Source organism: Pongo pygmaeus, chromosome 13 (assembly GCF_028885625.2).
Source record: "Pongo pygmaeus isolate AG05252 chromosome 13, NHGRI_mPonPyg2-v2.0_pri, whole genome shotgun sequence".
Taxonomy (NCBI): domain Eukaryota; kingdom Metazoa; phylum Chordata; class Mammalia; order Primates; family Hominidae; genus Pongo; species Pongo pygmaeus.
The window spans coordinates 107,602,344-107,623,533 of NC_072386.2; the positions used below are offsets into that span (position 1 = coordinate 107,602,344).

A 21,190-nucleotide genomic window follows, 5' to 3' on the forward strand; every position below is an offset into this window, starting at 1 on the left:
ATTCCAAATCCCATGTTCTTTCCCCCACCTCACCCACCTTTAATGCTGACTGTGCCTGAGTTCATCCCAGAATCTAAGTCTGGCCCTAAGCAGGCACTCAGCAAATGTCAGCTAAAGTTTGAACGTACAGACTCACTGATAAAGTTTAAATGGAAGCCAGAGTTAAAGCCAGGGAGTGAATAAACAGAAGGTTCAGGGATGGTCCAGGCCCTGGGGATCACTCCAGCTGATGGTGAGATGCCCCAGCCATTAGCTGAGGTTCGGAAAGTTGCCAAGAGCTTCTGGAAAACCCAAGGCTGAGCAGCTGCAGATATATTTCGCTTACATAATCCAGAGGAATGTGCTGGGGAGAAAAGCCAAATAGCAAGGCTTTGCTGGGTAGCAGCGCTGGGGAAGGGGGAGCAGGGATGCACAGGTGTTAATTATTCCTCCCATCTTATAATTTCCCATGTGAATACAATGCATTTTTCCCCTCCCAGACTCCCACTGGCATCAGAAATGTTCAAGGTCCCTCTGCAGCTGGGGCTGAGAGGGGAAACTGGGGAGGGGCCAGGCTTCCCACTACTTTATTTTTCATCCAAGCAGCCTTGGGAGCCTGAAGTCCCTCCGCAAGCTTGGATGTGATCCTTCTAAGCTTTCTTCAAATGGCAACTTGTGGGCTCAGCTGTTTGCTCAGCTGTCTCTGCTCCCTACCTCCCTGTTCAGGGGGCTGCCTGACAGCAGTTTGGCCCAAATCAGTCTGAAGACAGAGTACCCGGGACACTAATATGATGGCTGCATAAGGACTTGGAAGGTCATGTCCATCATGAGATAAGTAAAGGGGGACTTTGAACCCTAGTATTTCTCCCTCTCCATTTAAGATACTGGGGCAGGGAAGAATCTTAAGTACCACCTTGTTCCCCTCCTACATTTTACAATGAAGAAACTGAGGCCTGAAGAAGTAGAGATTTGTCCAAAGATGGAGTGAATTCATAGAGGAGCAGGAGGACGATCTTAGTCATCAAATTCTCTATCACATTCTGTGGATGTTGATTCAAGATAATTCTGTTCAACCTCTTCCCACCTGTGTAACACTAAGATGGTCATATAACCTCCCTAGGTATACATGACCTTTAAATTTTTATGTGTCCCTTAAATTTGAGGATAATAACTGCATCTACTTCATGAGGTAATAGAATGAAACAAGCTAATACCTTGCAAAGTACTTAGCATAGGATCACTTAGCAACTGTTCCATAAACATTTCTAATCATTACCAGTGTTATTGCAACCATTGGGAGGTTTGAAAAACAGGATCTATAGGATGCACTGACACGTGTCCATGCCCCTCCCTGGGAAGCCTGCCATCATCCATTGCCCTTCTCCAGATAACTGTCAATGGCTCTAAGATGTAGCTCAAGTAGCACCTCCTCAAGACACCTTCTTCTCATCTCCAGCTTGGGTTACTTCTTTGCCCATCTGTGTCTCCACAGCATCTAGGACAATCCCATTATGAATCATTCACGCTGAGTTTCATCATTTATCAACTTGGCATGTCCCACCACCACTAAGCTGGAGAAGGCCAGAGATGGTGTTTTATCTGTCTCTCCACTCCAGTATCTGAGCATGCCACAGAGAGTATGGTATGCAAATGTTCGTTGACCATGGGAGAAAAAGAAAATGAAGGAGAAGAGGAAGGAAGAAAGGGAAGAAGCAGAGCACTATATAAGAATAAAAGAGTGGTGTTATTAACGCATTTTAACTATCTATCTTCCTTCTTCTAGCCAAGGGAGGCCAACTCCCCTAATATTCTACCTTTTCCTTACCTAGCCTTACCTGCCAAGCCCCTATTCCAACCCTAAGGTTTTCTTTATACATATTAAAGCTGCAAACAGTGAGGAAAAGTCACAACATTCTCATAATCATAACTACCCTCACATTTGACAAAATACTTTTAAATGAATCAGCCCACTAATACTCTTTGAAGGAGGGAGTATTAGCATGTTTTTAGATTAAAAAAAACACTGAAGTTTAGGAGGGGAATTAATATACCCAAGGTCACAAAACTAGAAAGCAGATGAACAGGTCTGGAATCCACATCTCCTGGGCCACAGATCAATCCACTTAATGTCTTTACCATACTTCCTTCTTTCTCCTGTGGATTACTTCACTGCCTTATTCTACACTATTCTGCAAACCTTAAGCCAATAATTATGGAACAACTAATTCTATAGACTTGAAGTCAATTTCATCAAAGCTCCCACCCAGCATTCTCTCTTTCCGTTCTAAAAGTCAAAGTGGCCTTCTGTTCACAACAACAGAACGGAATTATTAATGAGAGAAAATTGAGTTTGCCTACTCCTTGCAACACCCTCTGCCCCAGTTCCTGGGAACATATTTTTGGACTCAATCTGCTATCAAAACACAGAAATTAGTCTCCAATTTTGGACGTCAAACTCAGTTATCTCTTTTGTTATGAAGGAAAATTAGTAACGATTCATTCTGGTTGGAAGCCAAGCTAACATCTTAGCACAGAGTGTCATTAAAAATCCCAGTCCCACTGGCTGTTGTGGTATCTTTAAAAGCTTTAACATGTTCAGCTGCTTAGAATGGTTTTCCTGGGTTTGTTCTCCCCCAAGCCGCCTGTCACTTTAACCTGGGGATCAGTTACTATTTAAGGCAGAAAATGGCTTAAATTTTTTTTCTTCCATAGTTTTATGGATTTAGACGTTCCTAATGAAGAGATTTGGAGAAAAAAAAAAAAAGAATTCTACTCTAGGGGGTATCCACAGCTCCCAGCCATTGCCGAGCAAGTTGGCCATTAAGTACAAGAAAAAGAAGAAGGGAAAAAAAGTTTTCACACTTTGTAATTATATTACCAATTTCATTACAGATCTCATTTTAATTCTGACTGAAGCCTAGCCTTGTCTTCTCCCTGTACTCTCTCACGTATAGTTATTAAGTTAGGGTTGGAGTTCAAGCTATTCTCCCGGATTTCAGCATATTAATATGGTTTATTGGTATTTCATTGCCACCTCCCCTATGGGGGTTCTGAATCTTAGCCCAATTTATATTTCCCCTCTTTCTGGGCTCTGGGATGAAGCTTGTTTCATTTTGGTGTTGAGGAGGGGTGTGTGAATTTGATTGGAGTTTATTTTTGGGGATGGGAGCAACATCCTTGGGGAGTGAAGTCAATCATAGAAGAAGAGGCAGCCTCAGACCTCCTGCACTGTCACTCTTTTTGATGTATCTTCTTAGGGCATCTGGGTCCACCGTCGGTCCTCCCTTACTTCGTTTTTTACAGACACAATTTCTTATATGCCTACTGAGTCAGAATCCCTGTTAGGCATCACAATAAGTTAGAACATGAATAAGCTGTGGTCCTTGCCCTTGAAAAAATTTAAGTCTAACCATTGAACCAACTTTACAAAAAAATTCAGTGAAAGCCTTTTAGGGGGCATCAAGTATGTTTTGGATCCTCTCCAAGGTTCTGAACATAATGTGCAAAACAAATATAATCTCTATCCTTATGGAACTTGAAACCTAGCGAGAGAGAACAACATTAACTAGATAAATTTAAAATTATACATTGAAATAAATATAATACAGAAAAAAACAGGGCTCAAGGAGAATGATTCATAAGGGAGCTAACAGAGGCATTACCCTAGGGTAAATGAGAGAAACTGGAGATGTGGGAAGAAGTTTTCAGGCAAAGAAAACAACATGGGCAAAGGGACTGAGGCAGGAGGCAACAGAGAAATTTAAGAGCCAATATAGGGAGAGGTGGTGTGAGGTAAGACTGGAAAGGCAGGCAGGGGCCTGACCTTGCAAGGATGCAAAGGCCACAATAAGAAGTTCAGTCTTCAAAATAAGTACAAAAGAAGACAATAAACAGATTTATGGAAAGTACGACATGTATGCAACATATGTATGCAATGTTTTGATATTTTCATTGTAAAAGATGGCTCTGTTTGCATTGTTAATAAAAGACAGGAGAGAGCCTAGACTTAAAACAGGAGGCCAGTTCAGGACTGTGGCAGTTGTCTCAATGACACATATGTAACAGTAACAGTAATAGGAGTTAGATTGAAGTCATTAGAAAGGCACAAATATAGTTCTAGGTAATGTTCATGAAAGGTGATATTATTTGTCTCTGGGGACTCATTGAAGGAGGTTTTCTAGAGGAGGGAGCAAACTAAATTATGCCTTAGAGATGGGTGAGACTGCCATATATGGAAATATATGATGGAGAGGAATGTACAAGCAAAGGTATATAGAGAGGCAGATATCAGGTAAGACAGTCTATTTGTCTAAACAGCATCAAGGCTGTGCAAATGAGTTAACAAAGAAAGACAGAAGCCATATTGTACAGAACTTCCACCCATAAGCATGTTCTACAGTATTCAAAGATCTGCAGTCAACACGGAGCATTTTAAAACAAAGCCTGGGATGATTTCAGAGAGCAGGATGTCCAAGGAACTACTCGTTTTAAATAAAGTGCTTGGCAGTTTGTGGCTAAGGATCCACTTACAATGTGGTGTCATTTTCCCTTCTAAGAATTGAAAATACTCCTTCCATGTATTCAAATCACTGCAAACTAGTTCTGAAGCCAATTATGGACCTCTTTCCTCTCTAACAGCACAAAGCCATGCATTAGCTCACTCTTCTGGGATGGAGGACATCAAGTAGGGATGACAGCAAATAAATGTAGGCAAGTGTTATTATTCACAATTTTATGCTCAAAACCAGCTACATGTGTAGCATATTAGTGAACCATGCCATCCCAATGTGTGGGCATTTATACTTGATGATTTCATGGGCCAAGAAGGCATACTCAGATCCCAAATATCTCAGTCATAGGGAACAGAGAAGACTTGCATATCAACTTAGTTCAACCTAAAAGATGATGTTAACCATTTAAAATAACCTGAATAAAAAGACATTTTAGCATAGGTATTTTGATGCAACAATCATATCAATATATAACATTGTGTGTGTGTGTGAGTTTAGCTAAGTAATGTATTCAAGAGACACAGACATCCCTTGTTTTCACCCATTTCTGAGCCTACACAAAGAATTGGTGACACTCTGTGTGAAGTACTAAGGAATAAAGAAACATATTCTAAAAGTCCTAAAAAATTAAGTGATTTTAAAATTTGCAGTTTGATAAGATGGCTCCAAAGCAAAATATGTATTCAAGCCAAACGCTTCTCTTCCCCTCTCTTCTACAGCTTTGTAAAAATGTGGTCATCTATTCTCAGGAGATTTTCCATGATGGGGAACTCATTACCTTGCAATGACCCCCTTCCAATATTAAGAAAATAATATTACAACTTCTAACATTTATATAATTTATTGAACGATTACTAGGTCTTAGGTATTGAGCTAAAAGCTTTACAAGCATTATTTCACTTATTCTTCACAATAACTTCATGAGATAAGTATTGCTATTATCCCCAATTTATAGATAATGTAACTGAAGCTTAAAATGTTTAAGTAACTAGCACAAGTAACACAGTTAACACCAGAGGAAGACATTTCCAAACTAAGGCTTCATCTTCTCCCATCCCTGACCATATTCATTACCCATATAGCTCTCTAGTTTTGCTTCCTTAGGACTTCCAGAACTAGCCTGCTCTCTTCAAAATAAATAATAATTATCCTGGTCTCCTCTCTGGAAGCTTAGAGCATAGAAGAACCTCAGACTGGGGGCTCAGGTAGACTTAAGTTTTCATACCACGTCATCTATGTGTTCGTCTCGTGAAACCACCTAGCATCCCTGAGCCCCACTTTTCATGAATGCAAAATGAGGATACTAAATCCAGACTCTCCATTTTGCTATGAGAATTGAAGGAAGAACCCTATGTAAAGTGCTTTGTGTGCTACTCAATAGATAACAGACATACTCAATAATAGTAGGTTCCCTTCCTCTCTAGGTTCCTTCAACTCTTGTTATTGAATGAATGTCTTCCATCCTTTCCTTAAGAGGTCATTAGGTATCTACAGTGCTTTTTCAATCTTTTGACTGTCAAATCCTCTCACTTGAACAACTTCCAATGTATAACAAGTCTTGGAACAAAACAGGGAATTCTAGGTGGACTGTTACCTGCCTACACTGGAGTGGAACCGTCTCACCTACTTCACCTAGATAGCTTGTTCCTTTAAAAGTAGACTCTTCTATTGGCTGACCACATTGGGTGAATATATGCCCACTTACATTGGGAACCTCGGTAGATGCATAAACTAGCATCTCAGCTAAGATAGGTGTTTAATATTAACCAATAACTATTTCTCAATGAGGCTAACTGCATGGCAATTTTGATGAGGTCCAAACTTGTATGATCAGGGTTAGTATGTTATAAGCCTTAAGGATAGACCACTCACATTATATCCAAAGCTAATGATAGTTACTGGAGTTATGCTATGAGGCAGCTCCATTAATAGGGCATTGATAAAGTCAAAGGTGGAGGAAACCAAAGATCCTTATTAAAGATGCTTATAATGATTCCAAGGGGTCTGAAGAAGTGATCACATATGTTAGATGGAAAAAAAGTAACACTTAAAGAATTATTGACACAGCTCTCAAAGCCTTGATAAGTGACCACCTAGAGAGCTCTTGTAAGGAATATTAATATGTGGGCTCTACCCTCAGAGAATCTGACTCACTGGTTCTGGGAATTATCTCCCCAGATGACCTAAATGCAGATGATTTGTAGTTCACAGCTGGATAAACAATGCTAGCTTAAGTCTGTTTAGATGCAAACATGTTCCATTTCTTCAGTGTGTGCTTAGGAGGGCAAAAAGCCACTGATGGCTTCGAAGAAGCCCAGATAAAAGAAGGGGTGAGATTTGCCAAGGGTTTGGATAGGAACTGTGTCAGAACTCTTGCCAGCTGGGCTCTGGACAAGTGCTATGTCATGATGACCTTTTCTTTATAATCGACAGTAAGCATTGAGTATAACTATGCAGTAACACAAGGGCAGAATTCATTTTCTCCTGGAAGACAGGACCCATTACTCAGCCCCATCCAATGATCCAGCACCACGGATAACTCAATGTGTAATGGTAGCTGAGAGCTCTCTCTACTAAGAAGGGCCAGCACTTTGGCAGCTTGGAACTCATGGGGGTGACTGAAAAAGCATGAAAGCTGCCCTGGCTTTGGTCCCTGGGAGACCTGGTCTCAAATGGAGCTTCTTGCACTTGACATGAGCTGCCCTCATCCTGACAGGCCTCATTGAGACTTTGTTTTTATTGTTTTTTAAAACTTTGCCAGTCTTAAGGGGCCAGTATTATGATGTGGGTGAATACATATATGTAAAATATCATAGAATTGTGCACTTTCCATCTGTGTTTGTTACTACATTTATGTTAGGTTGTAACACATTTATAAATATCAATGCTAAGGGATGACATGGGTTCAAGAAAATAGGCACTATTATCACTTTCCCTCTCATCCCCCTATGTAATACCCTCATATCTCCAGAAATCAGAGCTGGAAACACCAGTAATACAATGTATAAAATCAATTTTCTAGATCCTTCTCTACTCCTACAGAAGATTTGATTCTACTCCCCTTCATATCCCAGTTTCTGTATCTGCCAAAGGTGGATAATAAAGACCACTTTGGAGAGCTGCTGGAGGAATGAGATGAGCAGCACTGATAGAGTTTCTGCCAAAGGAGGCATTGGGATCATACTGGGGAAGGTGAGCTTGCTTGGGATTACCAGACAGCCATCCACCTGGCTTCAAATGCTGGATGCTCCCAGGATTCCTGCTGAGCCCCAGAGATGGAGGAGTTTCAAGTGTTAATGTCTTCAAGTGGGAAAGTCACTTTTGGCTGGAACAGAGCATATAATGTATTCCCTCTTCCATTCACCTCACTGAGAGTAGCTAAATTCACCTATTTCGTTTTCTATATTTTCTTGCCTTGCCATATTTCAGCTTCTGAAGTCTCTTTCTCTACAAACTGTTTTAATAATAAGACTAATAACAGCTACCATTTGTTGGGCTATCACAATGTTTTAGACACTCTACTAGGCACTTTATACACATTATAACATTCAATCATCCCATAATAAACCTTATTTTACAGATAGATGAGAAAAATGAGACTCAGGTAGCTAACTCGACTCTTCTATGTTTCACAGTAACTAAGCAACAAAATTGAGATCCAAACCAAAACTTACTTCATTTGAAAGGACACATTCCTACCAAGATATTATGGCATGTAAGGGATGGAGATTCCATTATGCCTGGAGACTAAGATACTGTGGACAAGGTCTTCCCAATGCTGTCTTCTAAGCTTGCTCCATCTCATCTCCAGGATGTGTACACTCCATAGTTATTTCTGTTTTTCTTTTGTATTAATTATATTTTCTTATTTTCTGGATGCTTGATGCTCTGGCATCTGAGCCTCCTGACTGGGGAGAGCCCTCCCCTCCAGGGATAGTCGTATCTTAGAGAAAGCAAAAGACTTGTCCAGGGAGCATCCCTTTCATATGAAAATTAACCAATCCAGAACCTACACTCCAATCATCTCCTCCATATGGCTTATACACATTGGGAAGGAATATTCTCTCCCCTCATCCCCCTAGGGCCAGATACCAGGCAATCAGGAGCAGTTCTGAAACCCCAGAGCCTACTAAAGTTATTCAAATTAGCCAATCTCAAATCTGTCTACCCTGCTTACACTGCCTCACCCATTTCTTCCTGCAAAAACCACAATACAGGCTCTTTCCCCTGCTTTCCACTTGGTCCCTCTGCCTGCTGATAGATACGGGTGCTTTCCCACATGGTCTGCATGGTGTGCTGTGCATTGTGTATCTGAGATCTGTGAGTATGAAAACTGCTTGTTTCACAACAGTCCTTTCTGCATCTGCAGACAAATCCTGGGTACATTTTAAAACTTCACGGGTACATTTTAAAACATCTTTGATCTCTATGCATCATCTGCCTTAGTTTTCTTTGATTCAGCATCTGTTGTGTGCTTAGAGATCTACTAGAAGGATCCTATAAACAATGAACAACTCAGCTTTAATTCAGGCAACATTCATCCACTGGACACATATTTGCTGAATATCCATTATGGACCAGGCACTGTGCTTATCAATGGGAATATAATATTTCTCCCCAAAGACATAATTCCTGCCCTCACAGAGATTCCAGTCTAGAGGCAGAAACAGACAATTCCACAGGCTGCTATAACATTTTAAGTTTATGACATTGGGCACACTGAGAAGGGGCACCTTTTAATTCACCACACTTTGGTCTATCCTTCCAAATCATCGAGATGGTTTGCAGCTCTCTTGGGTAATCCCTTGATTTTGCTATTTCCCAGCTGTTCGCCATTTCTCAGCCACATGCTATCTGAAAATTTGATGAATATGATAAAAAGAGTTGTAGTCTTTAGAATACTCCTATGAGGTAGGTACTGCTATTATCCACATTTTATATATGCAGAGACAGAGGCTCAGAGAGGGGAATTCACTTGGCTATCGAAGAGGCAGACAAAGGAGCAAGCATTGGATTAATGTTTGTAGTATTCCAAAGCCTGTGCTCTTAGCCATTAAACTGTTTCACCTTGAGCAAGTTATTTTCTCAGGGATTCCATTTCTACATGTATGATAATAAATATGTAAAAATTGAACGCCTTTAAGGCTTAACATTCTACAATTAATGTGTAGTGACAGCTGAGAGATGAAGGGGGGGGACATGCATTCCATAGAATTTAATACTTGCTCTGTTGTTTTTTTCCACCTCAGTGTTCATCACTCCTACTCCTCCATCGCCATTTTCTGGCCACTTCCAGGTTTTGACAATTCTAGCTGCATAATCCATCAAACTATTTGCTTCTGTAAATTTTGTTCCTTCTGCTTTCCTACAATATTCCCTGCAATCTCCCCCACCACATATTTACCTGTCTTATGTGCACATATGACTCACTAAAGATGAGCCAAAGTCTTGTACATAGGTCTGAAAATCAACTGAAAATAAATGAAATAAGAGATATAAGTTCTGAATGTATATGAACTGATTTGCAGTCCAAGCGAAAAACAAGTAGGGGCTTCTGCACTACGGTGAAGTGGGAACAATCAGGATGCATTAATAGAAGTTTGAGTGTTTCAGAGAATGGTGGTAAAATTCCACTTTGCTCTGGTCAAAATATACTGAAGAGATGGTGCTAAGTTCTGAACACCGAAACTTAAACAATGGAGATAAAATCAAATTTCACTGAAGGAAGACTGGCAAATAGAGGGTAAGGATCTCAAAAACATTCAATACATATCAAAATGCAAAATTTTTTTAAAGAATTAATGGTACTAATAAGGTGCTACAAGTCAAAGTTTATTGCGTCTACAGAGCACTAACTGGAAGGAGGCACGAGGAAACCTTATGAGGTGCTGGAAATATTCTATGATTTTATCTGTGTAGATTCATATGGAATCCTGTTACATGGCTATGTTTATGGCGTTCCTTATGGTGATGATTTCATGGGTATTTACTTATCTTCAAACTCATTGAGACATATACATTTTATAAAGTGTAAAATGTATACAATTTTTAAAGTGTTAATTCAAATAATCCAGACTACAAAGGATAAGATCCTCTTCCAAGGTCTTTAGATGCTCCCTTTTTTCCCCCTGTAATATATATAATAGTAATTCTAAGGTTGGGCCATACACAGAAACCTTTGATCAGCCAGGGGTGCAAGGTGCTGAGTGGGTGTGGAGCATCTGCAATGCTCAGCTCTTACCATCTGCTATGAAGTGCTCGGGCACATGCAGAGTCACCTTCACGGTGAGTGGACAAGACATCTGGCTGCCACACACCATGGCCAGGATGCAGGAACTCACAGCAATCAGTGTCAGGGCTGTCTTGTTCACTGGGCTTTTCAGCAAACCTGGTAACAAGAACACACACAAAGACACAAAATTCCATGAGGTGAGGAAATAGGAGTGGCATCAAGTTTGGGAATTCTATTATTTTCCAGTTGGGAATCTGAAAAAAGAAAAGAAAAGAAAAAAAAAATAAAAAAAAAACATGTTTTCTTTTTTTTTTTTTTTTAAGATCATAACTTTAAAAAAATGTTTAACAGCTTTATTGGGATATGATTCACATATTATACAATTCACCCCATTAAAGCACATAATTCAATGGTTGTTAGTATATTCACAGAATTCTGCTATTTTCACCACAATCAATTTTAGAACATTTTTATCACTCCTGAAAGAAATCCATATCCATTGGTGGTCATTCTCCATTCCCTCCCAATTCCCACAGTCCTAAGCAACCAAGAATCTACTTTCTGCCTCTGCAGATTTACCTATTTTGGATTTTTTCTGTAAGTAGAATCTTACACTATGTGGTCTTTTGTGACTGGGTTCTTTCACTTTCCACAGTGTTTTCAAGGTTCATCCATGTTGTAACGTATATCAGCACTTCGTTCCTTTTTTGGATGAATAATATTCCATTGTATAGATACACCACGATTTATCCATTCATTATTTGATGGACATTTGGGTTGTTTCCACCTATGAACATTCATGTATGAGTTTTTGCATGCACCTCTCTTGGACGTTGTGATGGTTAATATTGAGATTGAACCTTTGTGCCTGCTATGACACCTCGGTGGGCCCTCTTTCGGCCTTGGTTTAACACTCCGTGAAATGGGCTTCTTAGGATTCCTTTGGGTAAACATAAAAGAAACAGGCTTCCTGAAACTCATGGTAATTTTCACTCCTCCCTTCCCAATTCGGTTGGTCATTCTTGATAACAATTAGATGACATTAAGCCCTCCATTCTCCTTAGAGGCAAATGAGAAGATACCATGCTGTTAAATTCAGTAGAGTCTAGTGAAATAAGCATGGGCTTTGGAGTTAGATCATTCTGGGTTCAAATTTGGGCTTTGGCCCTCATTGGCTGTGTGATCTCCATTTTCCAAACCTCAGTTTCTTTCTTTCTTTTTCTTTTTTTGTTTGAGGCGGAGTCTCACTTTGTCGCCCACGCTAGAGTGCAGTGGCACAATCTCGGCTCACCGCAACCTCTGCCACACGGGTTTAAGCGATTCTCCTGCTTCAGCCTCCTGAGTAGCTGGGATTACAGGCACCCGGCACCAAGCCTAGCTAATTTTTGTATTTTTAGTAGAGACAGGTTTTCACCATGTTGGCCAGGCTGGTCTGGAACTCCTGACCTCCGGTGATCCACCCACCTCACCCTCTCAAAGTGCTGGGATTACAGGCATAAGCCACCACACCTGGCCACCACCTCAGTTTCTTTATATGTAACACGAAGATAATAAATATCTCACAGGGTTCTTGTGACAATTACACAGCACGATTTGTATATAATGCCTGTCATTTAGAAGAGTTTCATGGTTAGAAGCTGATCAGTTCAAATGAATTTCACAAGCCTTTACTGAGCAGCTACTATGTGAGACACATACAGAGCAGAAGAATAATCTCTCCTCTTCAGGAGTTTATAGGCTAGGGGGAAAAGTCAAGCTTATCCATAGCTAATTAGATTCTAAGACAAATTGTGTTATGACTTAGAAGAGAAGGCAGAGAGTAGGGAGGGTGGTTTTGCCTCTGAAAATTAAAGACAATTTTATGGATATAATAGGAAAAGTAGATTGGATCTGCACAGCTAGAGGACACTGGGCCAACAAAGAAATTCTATGGAGGCTGTCTCGAGTCCCCGTTTGTTTCTCATTCTTTAGGCTTTGTTCTTCAAGGTTTTGCTCACCAGTTTTAGAGCAATGCCTCCCCATTTTTTTTTTTTTTTTTTTTAACCGCTAGGCTCTTCTTTTAAGCAAACCTTGTCTCTCATCTCCAGGATATCTTTCTGTGGCTATCCCATTAGCATGTCAAATATATTAATAACACGTTCAAAACAGGGTACATTATCTTCTCCTTAAAGCCTCCCCCTCTTGGGATCCTCAGCTTATTGAAAGCACTGCCATTTAGACTGGCCAGAAACTGAGATGTCACCTTTGAGTTTCTGTCTTCCTCCTTTACAGCATCTGAAGAGTTGTGTAGTCCTATTTATTCTATGTCCTCAGCATTTTCACCTCATTCCCTTCATCTCTTCTATTGTCTGTTTGCTTGTGGGATAAGGCAGGTGCATGCATATCTGTTCACTGCACTCCCTGCTGAAACCTCTCAAGCTGTTTTACAGCATCCGGTTGCAGGATGTGATCCATATTCATTAGACTGGCACCCAAGGCCTTTCATGAAGACTCCCAACACTTATACCTCCTGTGCTCTGGCCCAAAGACTAGCAGGGCTGAATTACTGCAGTGCTCCTACCATTAACACTCTTCATCATGTTAACATTAGTGCAGGTGTTGTTCCTTTTGGATAGAAATCCACTTGTTTCCTTGTCACCCCATCACTCTTTGAGACTCACCGTATATAAAGATTTCGTATGCTCTTGGTAGATAAACTACCCATATTCATTGTGTTTCCCCTCATACCTTATTCCAAACACTAGAGTCTAGTAAATAGACAGCCAACTCCTTGAAGGCAAGCAGTGTCTTTTGCTTACCATTATGTCCCAGTGAATAACACAGTGACTGGCTCATTGCAGAATCTCAGTAAGCACATGATGACTCCCATAAATGACAGTAACAATATTAAAAATCAACATAACATAGATGCTGGCCAATCAAAAAGCATGCTAGCCAACATCCAACACTGGCCATACAACAGAACATCAGCTATTGTTCTGTTGTAACACTGGATTACAACAGAACAAGAACCCTTATAACAGCCCGTTGGGGTACTGCCTGTATGGAAATCTATTTTTCTTAATAAACAGTGACCTGCTTGAGGTAGAAGATCCCACCTTCATCATCTTTGTGTTTCTTACGCCAGAATCACCACCTGGAACCCAGAAGTTACTTAATTTAAGAATGAGACCATTGTCTTTTTTCTCAGTCCTAGGACAATGCATGGCTTATGGTAGGAACTATACAGGAGATTGTGGTTATTGTAGTTTTAGAATAAATGTTAAATAGAAGAGTAAATTAAATTAAATAAAAAGGTGATTCCAGTGTCCAAAGATGGGGAATCTCTAAAACCTAAAATAACTACAGAGAAAAATGAACACGATTATCTTTTATTTGAGTGCCACAAGAAGCTGTTTCATACATATTTATAATAGATATTTATAAATATAAATAGATAAAATATTTATAGTATAAATCTTTTATCAACTAAATAGCATAAACAATCTAACATCAACGTTATCTACTAAAAAGAATACAGACTAGGGGTTGGCACCTTGCATAGACCTCACCTTAAAACATCAATCTATTACCCCAGCCTAATCATTTAGCAAAACCCCTACAATAACACTTAACAGCAGCACTGGAGTTTTTTGTTTGTTTGTTTTGAGATGGAGTCTCCCTTTGCTGCCCAGGCTGGAGTGTGGTGGAGCAATCTCAGCTCATTGCAACCTCCTCCTCCTGGGTTCAAGCGATTCTCCTGCCTCAGCCTCCCAAGCAGCTAGGGTTATAGGCACATGCCACCACGCCCAGCTAATTTTTGTATTTTTAGTAGAGACAGCGTTTCACTATGTTGGCCAGGCTGGTCTTAAACTCCTGACCTCAGGTGATCCACCGACCTCACCTCCCAAACTGCTGGGATTACAGGCATGAGCCACCACGGCTGGCCAGCACTGAGTTTTTTATCTAGATTTTATGGAGTCTATTCAGGAGGAAAAACATGTAATGATGAGTCTAGCACGAATAAATGCTTGGGAAGATGAGACAGGTCCAGAGGACAAGATGTGAAAGGTAGTGAGAGGCCCCTGGCATTGGGAAACGGACACTCTGGACAGTGATTCATGGATAATAGCACCCTGTGGATCCCTTAGAAGGCATGTCTCATTCCTGGTCCACACAGCAGCAACAAGCCTATGTGGCCAAGACCTTTCTTTCACTAATTAACAAACTACCAGAAATACACTACCCAGGCTCCACAGGGCTAATTTTTGGTCTGGGGAAAGAAGGCCGAGGGGCACAGATAGAATTGCTCATACTCTCTCCCTGGGCCCTGCTGGACTAAATTGTGTCTCCTATGTCATTTAAAACATCATAGTAACCCAGGGTCTTTAAGAGTCAACATGATGGCTGGGTGCAGTGGCTCATGCCTGTAATCCCAGCACTTTGGGAGGCCAAGGCGGGCAGATCACCTGAGATCAGGAGTTCGAGACCAGCCTGGCCAACATGGTGAAACCCCGTCTCTACTAAAAATACAAAAATGAGCTGGGTGTGGTGGCAGGTGCCTGTAGTCCCAACTACTCCAGAGGCTGAGGCACGAGAATCACTTGAACCTGGGAGGTGGAGGTTGCAGTGAGCTGAGATCGCACCATTGCACTCCAGCTTTGGCCACAGAGCAAGACTCTGTCTCAGGAAAAAAAAAAAAAAAAAAGAAAGAAAAAAAGGAGTCAACATGGGAAGTGAATTCACATTAGTTTATTGGCTCTTAGTTTTCTCACCTAGAAAATAGTAACACAACTTAGCCGTCAGGGGTGTTGTAAGAACAAAATGAGTCAATATGTGTCTAATGCCAAGCAAAGTTTTTGGCACATAGTAGGCCCTTGGTAAATAATTTCCAAAAGAAATAGTGGTGTTTGTCTCATCATTGATGACAGAAACTAGGAATCATCTATTTGTCCAACACATTATCAGAACATATTAGGAACTCAATTATTGTTACAGAAGCAGAAGACAAAAAGAGTAAAAAGTGTAGAGAAGGACATAAGAAGGAGAAAGTGGGAGTTGGGGTCAGAATGAACAGCACTGTGGGGACCCATTTACTCGGCGAATGCCTGAATCACCACAGTTGTTTCCGAAGTCCAGGAGGATGAAAGCATGCAGGTCAAGCCTTCACTAAGCCAGATGCCCATGGAGCAGCTGGTGGGTGTGGGGAGTTGCCATGGCAACCGGACCTGGCAGAAACTTCACAGTGGGACTCAAATCAAGGTAACTTCCTAAGAGTTCCTGCCTCAGGGAGGTGAGCATAGCATTTAGTAAATAAGGGTTGTAGACAGCCATGAGGTGGAAACTATCTCTCCCATAGTACTCACCCCCATCCCCAAGCAGGCTCCTTACTGCACTGCTGTTGTAAGATGCAGAGACAGAAAAGGGAACCTCCACTTGGTGAGTGATTACTATGATCCAGGCACTGTGCCTAGCACTTATCCTTCTCTCCATCCATCCATTCTTTTACCAATCCAGCCGATTTTTATTGAGCATCAAGTCTTTTGAGGCACACTGGTCTGGGCATGGGGAAAATAATACTAAAGAAAACAGCCAAAGGCCTTGAAGCTTACACGTTAGTGGCAAAGAATTATCGCATTGAATCCTCTCAGCAAAGTGTCTCCATCATTTCCATTTTACAGAGAGCAGAAGTATAGAGCAATTAAATGACTTGTGTAAGGATCACCCAATTTCATATGTTACAGGACTGGATGAGAACTAGTCCTGTTCCAGCCTTTCCCCTGTATCACTACAACTTCCCACTTCATCATGGAATAAGGTCCCAGGATACACTCATGTAGAAAGTGTGGCCTTTGGGGCCAGGCATATCTATGTTCAAATCCTGGCTTACCCACAAAATCTCTGTGTGACACTTGCCAACTGATCCATAAGTCTAACAAGAAAAAAATATTTCCATCTGAAAAATGGGAACAGTGGTCTTTTTTCAGAGCTGATGTAAGGACAAAATAAGATATCATACATAATTAACAACAACAAAAAAAGAGCTAAATAAATGATAGCTGCAGATCATATTGCCTGAGTATTTTTTTTTTCCAGAAGGCTGAGGTCACAGTTCTCCCTGGTTCACATCCCCATTTGCAGTTCCTTCCCCATTACTTGCAGGGGAATAAGCTGTGCTGTAGGAATAGCATTCCACCAGGGCATATTGATTGCTGGGACTGGAGAAAGTTAATAATCTAATTTTCCTTCCATTTTCCCTCCCTCTTACACCTCAGCTCCTCTCATGGCAGCAGAGAATGGCATAAAATGCATTGCTTGAGAAATTCGACCGGAAATAACTCAGTGTTGTTGATCCACACATTGCCCATAATTTGGGGTTTGATTGATTCTTGCTTTGGAAATGCCAGGTTGAGAGGAGAAAATGAAATTTAAGTTAAATTTGGAATTGAATCAATCACATTTTGTAATGAAAAAATAGATCTAACCCCATCAGACCCTTGTGTGTGGAAAACGTAAAGCTGGTACACTCCCAATGACTTCCTCCTGAGATCCCCAAAGCATGACAGACCAGGTCCTAGGCTGAGAAGTAATTTATTTCTTAAAGTGGCAAATGGTGTTACGGTGGGGGAAAGGGATTCTAGAAACTGGAAACATTAGGGTGAAGAAGCCCAGCAGGTAGAAAAGCCACTTAGGATGGGGAAAGAGGCTGGGCTTTGGTATGTATGTATGTATGTATGTATGTATGTATGTATGTATATATGTATGTATGTATGTATTTATGTAGTCTCACTCTGTCACCCAGGCTGGAGTGCAGTGGTGTGATCTTGGCTCACTGCAACCTCTGCCTCCCAGGTTCAAGCAATTCTTCTGTCTCAGCCTCCCAAGTAGCTGGGACTATAGGCAAATGCCACCACACCTGGCTAATTTTTGTGTTTTTAGTAGAGACAGGGTTTCACCATGTTGGCCAGGCTAGTCTTGAACTCCTGACCTCAGGTGATCTGCCTGCCTCAGCCTCCCAAAGTGCTGGGATTACAGGCATGAGCCACCGTGCCCAGACTGAGCTTTGGTTTTAGATGTGGATATCTAAATCCAAAGTCTTGGCCGGGTGCGGTGGCTCACGCCTGTAATCCCAGCACTTTGGGAGGCCGAGGCGGGCGGATCACAAGGTCAGGAGATCGAGACCACGGTGAAACCCCGTCTCTACTAAAAATACAAAAAGTTAGCCGGGCGTAGTGGCGGGCGCCTGTAGTCCCAGCTACTTGGGAGGCTGAGGCAGGAGAATGGCGTGAACCCAGGAGGCGGAGCTTGCAGTGAGCCGAAATCGCGCCACTGCACTCCAGCCTGGGCGACAGAGCGAGACTCCGTCTCAAAAAAAAAAAACAAAAACAAAAACAAAAACAAAAAAAACAAAGTCTTCCATTTGATACCTGCCTAAGTTCTGGCAAGCGATGTAAGCTCTCAGAGCTTCAGTTTTCCTAATCTAAAAAAGGGGAGTGACAATCCCTAACTGATAAAGAAGCCGTGTGTATTAAATAGGAGATCATAATTACAGCACTAAGCACCATGTCTGACACATACTTAGGGCTCTGTAAGCTCTCAGTATATTTCCTTTAAACCTCCCTTTCTTTTTTTTTTTTTTTTTGTTTTTTTGTTTTTTTGTTTTTTTTTTTATTATTATTATTATTATTATTTTTTATTTTATTTTTTTTAATTTCTGAAGTATTTATTGATCATTCTTGGGTGTTTCTCGGAGAGGGGGATATGGCAGGGTCATAGGATAATAGTGGAGAGAAGGTCAGGAGATAAACACATGAACAAAGGTCTCTGGTTTTCCTAGGCAGAGGACCCTGCGGCCTTCTGCAGTGTTTGTGCCCCTGAGTACTTGAGATTAGGGAGTGGTGATGACTCTTAAAGAGCATGCTGCCTTCAAGCATCTGTTTAACAAAGCACATCTTGCACCACCCTTAATCCATTTAACCCTGAGTTGACACAGCACATGTTTCAGAGAGCATGGGGCTGGGGGAAAGGCCATAGATCAACAGCATCCCAAGGCAGAAGAATTTCTCCTAGTCAGAACAAAATGGAGTCTCCTATGCCCACCCCTTTCTACACAGACACAGCAACAATCTGATCTCTCCTTCCTTTCCCCACACTTCCTCCCCTTCTCTTCAACAAAACCGCCATCGTCCTCATGGCCCGCTCCCGATGGTCGCTGTCTCTTCGGAGCTGTTGGGTACACCTCCCAGACAGGGCAGCCGGGCAGAGGCGCTCCTCACCTCCCAGACAGGGCGGCTGGGCAGAGGCGCCCCTCGCTTCCCAGACGGGGCCGCCCGGGCAGAGGCGCTCCTCTCCTCCCAGATGGGGCGGCCGGGCAGAGGCGCTCCTCACTTCCCCGACGGGGCCGCCCGGGCAGAGGCGCTCCTCGCTTCCCAGACGGGGCCGCCCGGGCAGAGGCGCTCCTCAGTTCCTCCCAGACCGGGTGGCAGCCGGGCAGAGGCGCTCCTCACCTCCCAGACGGGGCGGCCGGGCAGAGGCGCTCCTCACTTCCCCGACGGGGCGGCCGAGCAGAGGCGCTCCTCACTTCCCAGAGGGGGCGGCCGAGCAGAGGCGCTCCTCACTTCCCAGACGGGGCGGCCGGGCAGAGACGCTCCTCACTTCCTCCCAGATGGGGTGGCGGCCAGGCAGAGGCGCTCCTCACTTCCCCGACGGGGCGGCCGAGCAGAGGCGCTCCTCACTTCCCAGAGGGGGCGGCCGAGCAGAGGCGCTCCTCACTTCCCAGACTGGGCGGCCGGGCAGAGGCGCTCCTCACCTCCTAGACGGGGCGACCAGGCAGAGGTGCTCCTCACTTCCCAGACGGTGTGGCGGCTGGGCAGAGGTGCTCCTCCCTTCCCAGATGGGGCAGCCAGGCAGAGGCGCTCCTCACTTCCCAGACGGTGTGGCGGCCGGGCAGAGGTGCTCCTCCCTTCCCAGATGGGGCAGCCAGGCAGAGGCGCTCCTCACTTCCCAGACTAAACCTCCCTTTCTAACACTTGGCATCTACACGGGCATCAGCAGGATATGTGATACTGTTGCTCATGCTGAAATCCTAACTTTCACACTTAGCTACTGGCCCCCGTGGACAAGTCATGTCACATCTGAGACTCAACGCCTTTAATTGGGAATTAGTTCATCCAATAAATAGCTATTTAAGGTGCAAGTACTATATGCCAGACCTCATATTTTATGCTTTCCTATTTCCAGTGCCTATAGCATGCCTGAATATAGTAGGTGCTCAATAAACATCTATTGAATGAATGAATGAGTGGATGCTTAAATGTTGTTTCCCTTTCTACCAACAGATGTCAGTATTGGAATTCTGCTATTGGTATTTTTTTCTAGCAAATTGATTCACTCACTTTTCCTGGCAAGGTTTGGTCCCTGCCTGGTCAGAAATAATACAAAAACACCCTTGCAGAGGCCGCCAATCTGCCTGCATATCAGGGTGACCACTGTAGATTGCTGAGTGCCTCATTAACCTCACTGAGTGCCCCATGGGATTCCCGCAGCACCTGAGCTCTGGTGTCTCTGCTTCTCTGCCGTATTTCTGGAAACTGAAATTGGGACACGTCATCTGACACGTGCAAGTGTCATGCTGGAGGCAGAAAGAAAGAATATTTGAAACTGGGGCTTTCTCAGAAACTGTAGGGTATACGGCCCTATATCCTCAGCCTGTCTCGTATATCAGGGGTTTCCATGCACTGCTTTAGTGTGATGTCTCAATATGGGGAATATTTTCCTTTATCTTGCACACCTGGGTCCTTGTCTCTCCCCATCTCTCCCTATCTTCGTCATGAACTAATCTCTTGTGCTCTCTAACTCTGGCACTCTCAAATCCATCCTTTAAATGATATGTTATTTCCCCAATATCTTATCATCCTTAGATTTGTCCTTAATAAGATCTGGGCAAGTGCTCATCCACTCTTGTTTTCATACTTTCAGAGAAAGAAAACTCAACCCCTACTAAGCATCAGTTCTATTCTCAGATAGTGTAATGTCTAAACAGCCTTTGAATCTCTATGAGTGAACTTCTGCCGTCTAAATTAAATAGGATATATTTAATATCTCCTTCCCAGGGCAGCTATTTTGTTAAAGGAGGAAATTAGGTTGCCTTGAGCTTTCTTTCTTCAAACCAGACATTAATAGCTTTATTTTGTTTCTCTAAAGTCATATCTTGAGTCCTTTTATTGTACTTCGTATAGGTTTGTTTTGCTTAAGATGACTTTCTTAGTAAAGGATGCCATAATAACAATAATAATAATTATTATCATCATCATCATCATCACTACCACTATCACTGGTAACATAGCCACTAACTTAGGTGCCAGACAATAGAACTAAATTTTTTCATGCAGTATCTCATCTAATCTTTACAGAAACTTCATGATATGGTTTCTATTATCACTCACATTTTTCGCTATGAGGAAACTGAGGCCATCACTTGCCAAAGAAC

The 21,190-nt window shown here is 42.3% G+C and overlaps 1 protein-coding gene across 5 annotated transcripts in view; it reads right to left on the reverse strand.

Moving 5' to 3' along the window:
• The window catches only part of ASTN2 (astrotactin 2), a 999,842-nt gene that overhangs the window by 608,231 nt on the left and 370,421 nt on the right, over positions 1-21,190 (reverse strand). For all 5 annotated transcript variants that reach the window (XM_054500794.2, XM_054500795.2, XM_054500792.2 and 2 more), the window contains one exon: positions 10,732-10,878. In XM_054500794.2, the coding sequence (XP_054356769.1) occupies positions 10,732-10,878 (147 nt within the window). The remainder of the gene's footprint in view (positions 1-10,731; positions 10,879-21,190) is intronic.